Source organism: Gymnogyps californianus, chromosome 4 (genome assembly GCF_018139145.2).
Source record: "Gymnogyps californianus isolate 813 chromosome 4, ASM1813914v2, whole genome shotgun sequence".
Classification (NCBI taxonomy): Eukaryota; Metazoa; Chordata; class Aves; order Accipitriformes; family Cathartidae; genus Gymnogyps; species Gymnogyps californianus.
This window is the reverse complement of record NC_059474.1, coordinates 49891024-49906091: the sequence shown is the minus strand read 5'-3', so window position 1 is coordinate 49906091 and position 15068 is coordinate 49891024. Positions and strand designations below refer to the sequence as shown.

General features: G+C 38.9%; 1 protein-coding gene across 3 annotated transcripts in view; it reads right to left on the bottom strand.

Annotated features, from left to right (window-relative positions):
• Window positions 1–2816: 2816 nt before the first annotated feature.
• The window catches only part of FBXW7 (F-box and WD repeat domain containing 7), a 200447-nt gene continuing 188195 nt past the window's right edge, over window positions 2817–15068 (bottom strand). For all 3 annotated transcript variants that reach the window (XM_050896720.1, XM_050896721.1, XM_050896722.1), the window contains 5 exons: window positions 14877–14990; window positions 11617–11798; window positions 10318–10543; window positions 5895–6105; window positions 2817–4864 (listed from right to left, as the gene is read on the bottom strand). In XM_050896720.1, the coding sequence (XP_050752677.1) occupies window positions 4596–4864; window positions 5895–6105; window positions 10318–10543; window positions 11617–11798; window positions 14877–14990 (1002 nt within the window). In that variant the 3' untranslated portion in view covers window positions 2817–4595. The remainder of the gene's footprint in view (window positions 4865–5894; window positions 6106–10317; window positions 10544–11616; window positions 11799–14876; window positions 14991–15068) is intronic.

Sequence of the window (15068 nt, the reverse complement as noted above, 5' to 3'; positions counted from 1 at the left end):
CTGGTTGCTGATTACAGATCAGGAGCCAGGGGTGCTGTGGGAAAGGGTTTGTTGAAGGTTACGCCCGCACTAGCAATTAGTGCTGTGCAGTAGGAGCAGAGCTGTAGCACCAATTTGCTGGTCCTGAGGATCTAATGTCCACATGAATGTATTTTTGAGGTGTTGGACTAGTTCTGGTTTGGTCCCACATGCTCCTCTAGTGGCTCGAGTGCCTGGGGCGTGCTGCTGGAGAGCTGCTCCAGATTTAGTTACACCCTGAAGGAATCCTGTTTGTGGGCTCCGAGGCAGCACTGTGCTCTGTTGGGAGAGCTGCTGATCTGAACTACAAATTGGTGTAGACACAGCTGTTCAATGTCTGGTCTTATCTCTTGAATAAGTAAATTGAGACCATAGGAACAGGCTCTTGGAGGAAGTGGCAATACTAGTTCTGACATTGTTAGCTAAAATCAAGGTCCACTAAGAACAACACCTATAAAAAAAAACTTTTAATGTTGTTGACTTGGCTTCAGATACAGGAGAAAATAAGGAAGCTCTTTCTGGGGCTAAAACAAAAAGAAAAAAGGGAATCAGCATTAAAACAAGAGGGTAAGATGCCAGAAACACTACTGCAATTATCTCTCTAGGATAGCTGCAGATATTTTGACATAGCCTACAATGGCTAAGCCACTAGATTCAAGAAGTGCCGCGTACTGAGAGCATAAAGCAGTTATAGTCTTATACTAGTAGTCTTAAATGTTTTTATTTGAAAAAAACCACTCCACCCACCTTAAAATCAAAATCTAATTACACGAAATGAAGATGTTTCCTAAACAGTCTCAGTTGGAGCATGTGCTGCCAAACTGAAGACTTCATACTACGTGAACTGTTACGGTGAGTGCATTAACATAAAGGGGGTAATAAGCAGACTGTAAAGAAAAACTGCTTGAACAGTTTCTTACACACGATGTGTTTACTACAGGCCCATTTTTGAGATGCCGTCACTTAACAAATTTCTGCTTTTTGAGCTATGTTGTTCAGACGTCTCATAAGCAACATCACCTCCTACAAACCTAAACAGACTTTTCACAAAATGGAAGTCTTTAGAGTGCTAACACAATTAACTTTGTAAAGTTGTTTTATTGAAGGGGAAAAGCCTTTTAAAAAAAGTAATTTTTAAGTACTGTGTTGGTTTTTGTATTTAATGTGACAGTCTATCATATTTTGACTTTGCAGCCAAAGAATTTTTTTTTTTTAACGTAAATCTGGGATGAAGGAAGCTATAAATGTGGTTTGCTTAACAGGTTCAAGTTATTCTGCATTAATTTGAACATAAGATAGTGTTGGAACTACACTATCAACCAGAAAACTTCTCAATTCTGGTTAAGCACATTTTGCTCCTGGTCACACTGGCTGCTTAAAGTATACTTAAACACAGCTTGAACTGATTTGAATTTGTTAGTTTTCTTCTTCTGTCATTTCACTCTTCTGCCCCGATTTGTATTCCTGCCCTCAGCGCACTGTTACTCAGAAACCTCTCATTTTCCTGCACTGTCAGGCCAGTGCCTTTGCTCTTTGAAAACATGTTGTTGCAATTTCTACAAATCACAGAAGAAAATTACATAATCTTAAAAGCTATTGCTCTGTTCCCTGCATTAAATATTCAGATTTTTACCCTTCGATTTCCATCCCCTCTCACAAGCAGTTCAGCCCAGACTGACGTACCTTCTGTCATCGGGGGGCTGAGAGTCCTGGCCTGCGTTCTCAGCAGAACTGGCCTGCATTCTCAGCAGAACAATGTGAAGTCCTGGCAATCTTTCACTGTCATTTTAGGAGAGGATTAGCTCTTTAATTGTTTTTACATAAATACCGAGACGATCGTAGCTGGTATGTCAGTGCTTGCTGCAATTTTTTTCCCTTAAACACCAACTCAATGAACAGATTTTTACAATTTGTAGCTGCTCAGTCATTTTGTATGGCTTTTTAATCTCTAGAGGCCAGATGGAAGTGTGATCCTTCAGCATTGCTTGTTTTGCATAATGTAGGGTTGGAACTACATTTGAATAGCACATAGTCATAGATGTGTAAGTATATAAATATTTTTCTTTTCCATCCATGTATTTTCTCTTCTAATGTTTTGTTTTGGTTTTCTTTAATGACAGTTTTCTACAGGGAAAACTGTCATGAACAAATAAATGCTATGCCCTGACAGAAGAGTCTTACACAGAAGAAAATTATTTTGGTCAAGGAGATTTGAGAGAGAAACTGACACTCAAGTGGTAAGTTTCTGAGATGGCTGACGACTTACCTTGGTTTCAGGGCACTGATAAAAGTGCTGTTGGACTGATCTGGAATGATGTGGGTTTTTTTTTTTTTCTTCTTCAGAAGCTTTATTTCAAGCCCTCCTACAATCCTAACTTTGATTTTAGTTGTATTTATGGATTTATTCTCTGCTGTCAGACTGCAATCAATTGATTGAAATCCATAAATAACAAACATCAGGTTTCAATTTAAGATGCAGTAACAAGATGCTATCGGAAGAAGTTTTATGTACTTGAGCAGCTTTTTATAGCTAACTCCCTCCAGAGTCAAATCCTGACACGTTCTTAGCGATAGGAAGCTAATGGCTTTCCCGCGTGTTTGTCAAAGCCCATGTGACAAATCCTATACGGCAACTGAAGGAGAGGACACTCGCGCACCTGTTTGTGGAAGGGTTACATAAAAAGTCCTGCGACATATTTTAGCATCTACGAGTAAGCTGAGCAATTTGACCTGCTTTACCCTTCGTAGGATACATGGTATTAAATTAACAACAAGAAAAAAAAAAAAAAAAGACATACTAACATGAAAAAACACATTTTATTGCACTTAAGTTATAAGAAAATAAAATTTCTAAGTGAATCAAACCATAGACACAATCCCTTTAAAGGTTGTTTTCCTCCATCATGTCAGGTTGTTACATAACTAAAATTAACCAACTGGAATCTGATTGTTTTAAATCAGACTATAAATAAAACAAAAACAAAAACAAAAAAAGGAGGAAAAAAGATCGCCTAAGATACAGTGTTAAACCACTTTCACAGTTCAGCTTGAGTTGTGGCTCTTGGAGAATGAGGCAAACCATTTGACTCTTTCATTTCTCATTTTGTTTGCATGTGACATCTTTACAAAAACGTGAAGTTTTTGCTCTGTCAGTTCCTCCCAGCAATAACTGTAACAGTTGTTTTTTTCTCAAATACTGTAAAACACTAAGACTGACCAGCAACTTTATTTTCATTTTTGTATTTTATAATATTTTTTAAAAATTTTGTCAGTTTTTTTAATGTATGTTCATTCCATTCACCACAGCCCTCACAACGAAAAATTTCCCCACAGAACAGGCTGCAACAGCTTTGTTCTAAGGAATGTGTTTTAATTTTTGCCCAGAAAAAAGAAAATAAGCTTTGCACACACACTCAATTCTTTATTTGCAGGCAAACTTCACTCTTAATTGTCTGAAACTCCTCCACTCTCAGCCTCTTAGAGGCACAGTTGGCTCAAGTTTCAGTGGCAAAAAGTCTTTTTCTGTAACCAAACTAGAGCAAATTTGGAATTCAGTCTGGGACTAAAACGTCACAGCAGAAAAAAAAATAAAAAAAAATAATTTGCTTTTCTTTCTTTCATTTAGCAGCATAAATAAGTTTGGCCACTGGGAATACAGTACAGGGGTGGGACAACAATCCCGTAATTGAAGACCTACTTCTAGCACCAGCATTGCGAATTAAATCCATCAGAGGACTCTCAAAACCCAGGACAACTTGCCACCTCAGAGCAACTTATGCGTTGAAGAGTGTAGATGGAAGCAACAGTAAATAGATTAAACAGAGGCTAATACTGTGATTGACATTGGCAATGGTTGGCAAAAAAAAGAGGAATAAAAGAAAAAAAAAGAAAAAGCTCTGATAAAACTGTACAAAACAATTCACAGTAATATTTTAGCTTTTCCACACCAGGAATGGACTCTTTTGTTTTTGTTTGTTTTTTTTCATTGCAGATGCTCTCTAGTTTTTGAAAGTCAACCAGTGACTGCTCGTAGAGGTTGGAAGGGACCGCTGGAGGTTGTCCGGTCCAACCCCCTGCTCAGAGCGGGGCTAAGGGACAGCGCGTTGCTCGGAGGGGCTGCCGGGACCCAGGGTGGCCCAGGGGTGCACGAGCAGGCTCGCCTGTGCAGCTTCTTTCAAGATCTTTGTGGTAAAATAACCTGTTAACAAGAACTGTAACAATTTTTTTTTTTCACCTCCAAATTGCTCAAGGAGCAGTTGGAGGAAAGTAAAGAAATAATTGCACCTGGTTTCGTTTCAAAAGTCGTATTTTTGCAAAGCTGCCCCGGTCAAAAGTGTAGCCTTTTTATGTGACGAGACAGTAAATGCCTCTCTTGTCAGTTATAGTTTGTCATCTTTGTCTTCTCCTTCGTAGTCTGTAGGTCTTTAGGATCTGTTGCCCCAAGCCAACATCCTGCACCACCAAGGACAAGGGATTTTTTTTCCTTTTTCTTTTTTTTTTCTTTTTTCTTTTTTTTTTCAGGGGGAGGGAAAGGAGAACATCGTCTACACGTTCGGACAAATTCATCTGTCTGCCCTTCACTTCATATCCACGTCAAAGTCCAACACCAGCAGCTTTGTTTCCTCAGTCCCGTTGCGGCTCCCAACCGCACACACTAGCTTTGTGTTAGAAGCTCTGATCCGCCACACGACGCCTCCACTTCCCCCGCTCTCCAATGTGACTAGATTTCGGATAAATTCACCCGTTTTCAAGTCCCAAAGTTTTACAGTCCCATCATCTGAGCTGGTAATTACAAAGTTCTTGTTGAACTGTAAACAGGTCACAGCACTCTGATGCTTGTTGGGACCTGTAACAGTAAACCAAAACGTTTTTATTTGTAATCGGAAAGCAATGTCAGACAGCACTGCATATAGAATAAATACCTAGCTATTTGCATACAGCTGTTTCTATCTATTAGATGTGTTAGCTCAGTTTTTGTACATTAAAAGGTACAGAAGCCTTGCCGTGCTTTCAGAAAGTGAATGCAGGTATAGAAAAATTCCCCAGTATTTCCTTCTTTGTGACAGGGATCTCGTTTTGTTGTATACGAACAGCAGGGCAAGTGTGCACTTGGACATTCATGAAAATGAACTTAACCATCCAGCATGAGGTGACCGCTGTAAGTGTTTGTCTCCAAGTCCCTTTGAAGTGTTATTATGAGATTACTCTATCAGTAAATATTGACAGTTATATATTGACGTATAAATATATACTGTTAAAACAGCAGAGTCTGCTTTACAGGGAAATTCAGTTTTCTGCTCCAGCCAGCGATGCTGCGTATGATATATGGGAATGATAGAAGACCTTTTTTGTGGGGAGAAACAACACAATGTGTTCGTGTGCATGATGCCTGAGTGGCAACTGTCAAAATCGAAACAAAAATCTTTCTTCTTACTGAAATAAAGAAAACATCTTCCACTCATTTCTCTTGATTTATTGCAACAGACAGTGTACTTTGCCTCCTGATCCAATTAATCAGTAGGCTTTGAAACATCCAAGTGACCCCTAAATAAATACGTTGACTGACTGTTTTGAGATGTCATTTCCTACATATTTCTGTGGCTTATTAGGCTAATATACCCGTAGTAAATTGCTATCAGTCGAGACCATCTGCCTTTCATAATAGGCAAGTGATTTGAATAGATTAGATTAAATACATTTTGTTCTTCTAATTCAGAGAAAGATCATACAGCTGTCATCAGAAAACTATTTAAGTTGTAAGTAAGTGGTCCATGCTTGTTTCTTTGTATGTAATTATTTTAAAGTTTTTTTATATAGAATCTGCAGCACAGGTTGCTGCAGACAGCTTGATTTACATGAAGGTAGTTTAAGCTCACCTTGCAATGTCTGTAAACATTGTCCTGTTTTAATGTCCCAGATTTTGACTGTAGAATCGGCATTCCCAGACACGAGTATATTGTCCTTGAGTTCCATTCCACTTGTGAGAGACTGGTGGCCTGTCAGCGTGTGAATGCAGTTGCCTGTCTCCACATCCCAAACTCGGATGGAAGTGTCAAGAGATCCACTCACCACATGGATACCATCAAACTACAAGAAAGGTAAATCTATTACAAACAATTATATTAGGATCTTACGAAGAAGGTTATTAAGCATTTAATTCACTAAATGCAACATTAGATACTATATATATTTGGAAACTGCATTACAAAGTAAGAATTCAGTCTAAGTAGAGATGGCCACGTTTGATATCGGAGCAGGTGATTCATGGTCAGTGTAATTTCCTGTTGTAGACATGGGCTATGAGGGACACAGTTCGAGGAGAAAGACCCTGAACCACTGGTCTTTTGAATGTAATACAACTCCTTCCAACACGACAGAATCCTGACTATACTGCAGCGTGCAACAGTACTACAGAGAATGTAGTTTTCCTAATGAATACATTAACAAGCCAAACCTGCTTTTCACAAGGCAGAGGGATTTAAGCTGGAGAAGGGCAACAACATTAACTCAGAATCATCTACACAAAAGCCAAAACATAGGAAAATGGAAGGAATTTAATTGAAAAATGCTGGGTTTAGCCATTTTATAATCATAACTGTGCAGTAAGGAACTTTAACTTCCTAGTCATTGTCGGGAAAGGCATACAGGCTAACATGGATGTCCAAATTCTTGGATTTTTCTGGGCATATATTATGTATAAAATATGTAGAACATGAACATGTAGAGAAATCAGCTAAGAGATGAGACACTTCTGACCAAGAGGACTGAACATGTAGAGAATATAAAGGTGGAAAGTAGCTTGAGTGATAGTGACAATGACATAAGAGTCCAGAATTCTCGAAAAAGGAAGGGAAAAGAGCAGTAGAATAAAACCAATGGGCTTCAAGGAGGAATACTTCAATAAATTGAGACTTCCTTCCCATGAGGTTTTTATATATCTATTCTCGGAGGGGAAGAAGAGTTCAGGAGAGTTGGCACTTTCTTAAAGACACAAACTATCCTTGTGTGAAGGAAAGATAGGAAGTGTAGTAAATTACCAAGACCCACTTGGCTAAAGCACAAGGAATTGTACAAAAAGTAGAAACTAGATCAATAGATGTGTTTAAAAGAGCACACTGGGACAAAATCAGAAAGGCAGGGCACAAACTAAGATAAAACTAGCAAGAGCCGTTAAGGATGATAAAACACTATTCTGTAAAAAAACCCAAACAAACCCCAAATAAGAGAAAGGCCAAACTAGAAAAGCTCATTTATGCTCAGTGGGAAGGAAACACCAAGCGAGGCCAGCTATTTAGCTTTTTTTTTTTTTGCTTCAGTCCTCAGCCATCTGAGTGTAGGCTCACAGCACTAACACCACAGACAGAGTACAAGCTTTTGCTAGAATGGGGGAAAAAAAACCACATAAGGCAAGTTGCTTTAAGACAATCTCAGAGACATCTGCTGCTATCTTTGAGAACCCATGGAAGACAGACAAGTTTCAGATGGCAAATACAATTCCTTTCTTTATTGAAGGAGATGCTGATGGGAGATGGGGAATTATGGATCGGTCAGCCTAACTTCAATTTCCAGAAGGAACTAACAAATAATCAATCTGGCTGTAAGCCCTTAGCAATGTGGTAAGTAGCAGCAAACATAGACTTGTGGGAAAATGATCTTAACCAATATAAATTTTTTTCTGTGACAGAGTAAAAAGCCATGTGAAACAGCAGATGCCTTGGTTTTACTTTCACAGAGAGGGAGGCAAATTTGAGGCAGGGATACTATCCTGTTCAGAACTTTGTTCACAGCATTATTAGAGATATCAGGAAGAGTTCCGGGGGGAGGTCTGGCATTTAGTATTTTCATTAGGATTTGGGTGACATTGGAAATGGTAGAACTGACCCAAAGCAAAGAGTGTAAAAGTCAAGAGAAAATTGTGAAGATCTGAGCTTGGCAGGGAATGAATGAAGGTACAGCTGCAGCCTGGGAGAATGAAGGCTTGGCAGGAGTCTTTGTTATAGCTAGGGCAATCCGACACTACTTGTCCAGGTGGACTGACTGGTATCTAATAATGGCAAAGAACGAACCCAATTAAGGGAACTCAACTATCTGAGACTGCTTCTTTTTTAGAAAACCTGCAGAAAACTAACATCTTAGATCTCCACAGTCAAACATGGTTGAGCATGGCACCTAGGTTCAAAAGAATGTAGAAAGCGGCTGACACATACAGACTGCTTATCTGCTGTATGCATTGCATTTGTGGTGAAACTACACCAGAAAAAGACACTCTGGTATCTGAAATAGGGGTATGCTATATAAGGCATATAAAATAACTTTTCACTTCTAGTAAGCATTGATAAGACTTTGGCTGGAATTTTGCATGCTGTTTCGGGCACCCTGCTTTCAAAAGAGGATGTGAACTAATTTGAGTTCAGATAAAAGGACGAGGAGTGCTAAGTAGCCCAGCAGACTTGTTGGGTGGAAACACTACAGAATGTTTCTCTTTCCTAAACAGAACTAAACCAGAGTGATGTAAAAAATTGTGAATTCTTTCCCCCTTTCCCTCAAATTAATTGTATTCCATGTACATAAGGTATTCAGAAAGAGAGCTTTAAGGCTGGGCATCAAGACAAACTTTACTCTGATATTGTTATAGTCAAACAGACAACGGTTTGGATCAGTGGTTGAGCTGTTATCCATGAACCCTGAGAATCTGTGGATTACTTTAAAGGCAGCAAGAAACAGTAAGAAAACACAGCGCGGTCAGTAGTCTTCAACTGCTGCATAAGGATCTCTGGATGGGGAGGACAGGCTGGTTATTCAGCCCGATCATTCTGTTTATGGGAGTTCTGCTGTTTGGGGCCATTTCAGGCCAAAGGGTGGGAGCTCACCACGCAATTTTAAAGAATCTTTCTGTCCTGAAACTGTAAGCACCTGTAGCCTCCTGCCCCCCAGAAATTTGTTTCAGAATGCCAAGTTCCATCTACAGGGTGTAAATAGTATTGGTGTGTAACAAAACCCAATTATTTGATCAGTTATTACTGCAGTATCAGAGCAAGACATGAATATTCACAAGCCAAAACAAGAGCCACTCGTGAAGATAAGGCAGAATAACATACACTGTTCCCAAACTGCCCTAGATGAAATACAACCTTTGGAATATTTTTAAGAGACAGGTAGGTAGAGTACAGCATTTTTAACTTGCTTGCTGCTTGTCTAGAGAATACTTCTCAGCATATGAATGTAAGAGAAGGGCTGGAGATTTTTGATAAATTTTACTACATACTTTGGGGAAGGAAACCAGTTAGGTATTTTGTTCATATTTAATCTATTACGGTGAGATACACCTTATGAAAGACGCACTTTATGAAAAATGTCTCTAGCACTGAGCTTCACTTTCTGAGCCACAAACCAGAGTAGTTACATGCCGAATGTAATTTCCCGATTTTGAACTGTCTTTGTTAATTTCTTTTTCAAGTCCTGCCAGATTGTGGTGAGAACAGGCACGAGCATGAAATTCATTTCTTTTGCCTTTCAACGCCTGGAAGTGATGCTTTGACTCTATGAATGAGCAAGACGATCTTTTGGGTTACTAAAGGTAAGAAGAGTCTACATGAGGTCTATGTGTATCTTTGCCAGCTTAGTTCTCATGAGGAGTCCGGGTGACCGGCAGGCAACAGAGCCATGCCACAGAGCAGTACCATAATAACCTGCATCTACAATAACATGTCTCTGTTGACAAAGCCTCACAGTTGTAGATCTGGCCTCTACTCAGAGAAGAGGAAGCAGAAGGCTGGAGATTTACATTGGAACATTAAAATTTTAGGTTCAGCCTTACTGTGAATTACAGTTTGGAACTGGAAGATGGGACTACAAATCTGCATAATTCAGAACATTAATCCAATGGGGGTTCTGGCACAGTTTCAATTACTATATCATCTGATTTATTTAAAACAGTAAGTTTAGAACTTCTTTGGGGAAAGTAAAAACATAGCTCTGGAATACAGGCAAGATTTAAAAAAACCCCAACCAAACAACCCAGCAACCCACAAAACTACTTAACTTGCTGGTATAGAGATTTGGGCTTTATTGTACTGGGTGCTTTTTTAAAAAATCTCCTCTAAAAAAATGGCGGTTTCTAAATTAAGACAACATATAACTAGTGTAACAAAATGAAAGAGGGGACTATCACAGATGCTTCTATATTCTTGTGGCCTGTATAATTCTGGAGTAGGTACCCACAATTTAATAAACCAGGTGAAATAAAGTGACTTTAAATGTTACTTAAGGAAACTAAAGCAGCAGATGAAAATCACATACCTGTAATGAGTAGACTCTGTTAGTATGCCCTTGCAGTGTGTGCAGACAGGTCTCTGTCTCTGGATCCCACACTTTGACCATAAAATCATATGCACCACTTACAACCCTTCTGCCATCATATTGGACGCACCGAACTGCAGCTACGTGGCCCATCAGAACGTGTAAACACTGGCCCGTCTCTATGTCCCAAACTCTCAGCGTAGCATCTCGAGACCCACTGACCACTCTGGAGGAACAAGAAAACCCCTCCTGTACTTAGCATTGGACGTGAAAGTATTAAAACAATTAGACTTGGGTATAAATCAGTTACAAGTTTGAAGTTGGAACATTAGATAGCATTAGTCCACTTGCCACCAAAGATCTGGTTTGGCATGACATTTTATTAGGGTTGCAAATGACTTGAGTGTTTTTCTTCCTTCCTCTACTCACCTCCTCAGGATCTGTCTATTTGATATAATTAGCAATCAGTATTTAAAAAGGCACTTCATTCCTGAACAGCAAAATGATGCCATGAGAAATTATGTGGACTGTTGTATCTATCTACGAAAGCTTATGAATGTGCTGAGCTCCAGCCAGTGCTATGAGCATTCTGTTTTAATGACTAAGTAATTATAACAATTAAACAAAGGTGATCTTCAGAAGTTTTACTTTTAGTAAAGTAACAGTTATTCTGATTGATTTTTTTTCAGTTTATACTTTTAAAAGCTTTTTTAGGCAAGAACAGAAATGAGAAGGCATTAATATTAATGGAATTGATAAAGAAAAAACCTCATCATTCTTCAAAAAAGAAGAAATGCAACCAACAGGCACTCTGTCAACAGCTCCATACCACAGCCAAATAAAAGAGCTTTGCCAATGTTCGCTGAATCAAGACATGGCTTACTATTGCAGAAATTATGATATAATCGGTTAAAATTTAAATAAAATACTGCAGTGATGATACTTAAAAAGTCATTCTGTAAAATGAGTAAAAGTTTGTAGCATTGACGAAAAGGAGGAATTATTCAGAGTGCGGGAGACTGGATCACAGCATCACAAAGAATTAGTTTTGAAATAACGCAGAATGTGACTTCACGAAGTACGACTCAATTTTCTGTTCTTTAATTAGTACTCTTATGCTTTTGCTTCTATTAATCATCTCCTCCCTTGTGTTGATTTATGTCGTTGAGTTTGAACGCTTGGCCTGGTTTGTATTTCACTCCATGTTGGATGAGGTACCCAAGTTTAACAAGCATTTTCTGTGAACCCCAGTGTAAATTACAAGCCACATGGTGGCTGTAGCTTTGGACAAAGCCTTACCTTTTCTCATGGAGATGCATGCAACGCACGGTGGAGGTGTGTCCGTACAAGGTGTGTATGCATTCTCCAGTCTCAGCGTTCCAGACTTTCAACGTTCGGTCTGTAGATCCACTGATGATGATATTGTCCCTCATCTGCGATGACCAGACTCCGCCTGTGTGCCCAACCAGTGTTCTCAAACACTGAAAAGAAGTATTTCGCTTAGTTACCCTTTTGACAGAGTTGAATGGAAACTTAAGAAAAAGTAATCTAGGAGATAACAGTAGTCTCTCATAGCAAGAGCCAGAAGAACCCTGGAGGCTGCTTTGTGATTGAACTAAAAAATCTCACCCTTTAGAAAATACTCATCAAATTTCTCTCTCCATTGTCAGCACTTCGACTATAAGGAATTTTCCCTATAATCTTCCCCTTGATAAACTAAACTGTCTTTCCAAATTTCTCAATACAGGGCATGTTTTGCAGCCTTGAGTGATTTTCCTGGCATTTTCTGAGTCACTGCAGCTTTTCCAATAGCTTTTTGAAGCATAAGCATTAGAACTGGAGAGAGCATTCACTTAGTAGTTTTACCACCAATCTATAAACATATACTCTTATTGTATTTTTCTGTTTGTTTATCCAAGAAACATCACATTCTGTAAGCCAGAGCTACAGCATCAATACTGCAAAATCACGTTTTAAACCTTTTTCAGACTTCAGCGTTGCCCAGGAGAGAATCCCACACTGCATAAGCACAGCCTACCTTCTTTGATCCCAAACGTATGACACGATTTCTCACCACGCAGAGACAGTGTTTGCTCACACCTACTTCTAGAAAACCTCAGTCACTCTGGAACAATGACTTGTCTCCGTCTCTCAGCCTGTATTCTTTACAAGTAACGACTGTATGCTTTCTCACCAGGCAGTAATAAGTGCTAATTAGCACAGACAAGAAGAGATCCTTGCAAGACCCCTCTAGAAAGATACTCCACGAAGATTCTGCATTTACAGTAACAACATGATCTCTGTAATTACCCACTTTCTAACCCCATTTAAATACGTGCCATGTTGATTTTTGCATTGCTCTATTTTCTTCAGTCGTGTCATGGGGATGCAGTCTTGCAGTGCACACAGCCATCTATTTCTGCACTATTATTTTTATCAGTCAAACCTGTAACTGCACGAGAAAAGAGGTCAAGACAGTTTGATGATCTCTTTTTCTGAATCTAATGCTAAGTGGCAGTAATTGCCGTGGCCTTCCTTTAACTGTTAGTTGAGTCCTCTTGACATAGCCCAGTATTTTTTATCTGAGATAATGTATCCTAAATACCTAGTCTTTCAGTTTACTCCCTTTAAATATTGACACATTTTAGCTTTCTGGCCATCCTTTGGATCTTCTCCTTGTGCTCATACCTCTTGAAAAAAACACCAACTTTACCCCACAGGTTACTTGAGAAAAAAATCATCAAACACAGATTATCTGGATCAACTGTAATAAGAAAAACCGTAACTTTGGTAGTTGTTCAACATCCTTGTGAGTTTCTGCTGAAATGAAGTGTTCTATTATCACTGCATGCTGTATTTCCATCACATGAATTTTCTCCCAAAATAAATATTTTTTGTGCATCAGCGATAGTATACTAATTTCTGTTGTTAATATCCTGTTCTTTCTAACATCCTTGAAAATGCCTTGCTTTTTTGCTGTACACAGATTTCCTGTTCTTTAACATTTTTTACCAGTCTTCTGCAATTCCTGGCTCCTAGCTTAATTCACTGCTATCAAATCCATCTTTTTCAGTTCATAGCTGTTACTTTTAAAGTTCCCATTTTTTTTAATTTCAACCGATTTGCTCATATTTTAAGAAATCATCTTTCTAAAGCAGTAAGAACACAGAATCCTTATTTTGGGCTTTGCATCTGTCAAGGGAATTATTTAGTCATGTTCATTTGCACAAACCAACCTTTAGGGTTTTTTTATTTTATTAATTCTTCAGCATCAGTAAGCATGAGGGCTGATACAGCACTCTTCCATCTTTCATATACAATTTCTGGCTCTCTTAAAGGTTTGGGGTAAATACTCACACTAGGATTTGTAATTACTTTCAAAAAATTACCAAACAGGAATTGTTAAGTCATGCTACTCTGATCAATTTTACATATTTAAAGGAACATTTTGCTTTTGAGAGGGTGGTATGTACAAAGGAAGTCTTTTTCATTTGAGTTTAGGCTGCCCTTTTCAATTAAAAAATGTAAATTTCAATATGGGTTCCTTCATTAGACAGTTTGTTGTAGGGAAGCCAACAGAGGCAGGGTGAGGCTGCCTATTGCTTTTAATTTTATTCTTCCCCACAGCAGTATTTACAATCCCGTCAAGGATCTTCTAGGCATGCAAAGACAAATGCTTAATACATTCAGCTTCAACATTATAAAGTGGATACCTTTTACACCTTAAACATGTTATCCTCAATAGCTGTCCTGTTGTTCACCTAACTATATCATGAAAACAAAGCTAAGTACACACAATACTAGTCTAGAAGGAAAACGTACTGTTTCCCTGAGGCCTTTTCTATATCCTTGGAGCATGGTCAGTCAGTCACCTTAAAACAAAAAAATCTGTGTGCTGAGTAGCTGTGATGTTCTAACATGAGTGAAACGTTCAGTACTGTCTTTTTGATTGCACATATTGTTTTGCTTCTCTAAGCCAAAATTAAATTACTGAAGCTTATTAAATTCCTGCCTGAGCGGGATCTAATTTAATAGGAAATATTTAAACCTAAAGCAAGTTACTTTTTTTCTTTGGTGGCGAAAAACAAACTCTGTGTTTGAAATCAGAGCCAGTAAAATGAACGCCCCATTTCAGTAACCTGAAAACAACAGAAAGAATGCTAGAAGACAAGTGAGAAAGGGAGATCCAGAGGGGTAAAAGCAGGCTAAATTAAGCTTTAAGGAAAATAAAGTAACGTATCTGTCCAACTTCTTTAGAATCCATGACACAAATGACTCCACAAGAATAGCAGAATTGCCAAGAGAACAAGGATATATGCCAGTGGTAACATGAGCAGCATTGCAATTTCACATCAAGGTGACTTTTTTGAACTAGACTAGTTTCTGTGTAGGAAAAGATGACCCAAATGTTTACCAGTACTTTTTCCCATTCTTGCACCAGACGGCACTAAAGCCCACCCTGCAGTGCGGTCTGATGGCACAGCGGCATTTCTGACATACCAGTGCTCTACCTGTAGCTCATTTCCTACGGAATTCAGCAAAATAACCGACTGACTTACCTTGCCTGTAACCGCTGACCACACTTTCAGTGTGTTGTCATCAGAGCCGCTCACTATTCGGTTCCCGCAGAACTGAAGGCATGTGATCACGTGGTCATCATGGCCTTTGAGCACCTGACAATAAAGAACATAAAAACGTACAGTTACAATTTAACGCAGATTAGAGAGAAGCCGGAGAAACAAAGTGCTCTT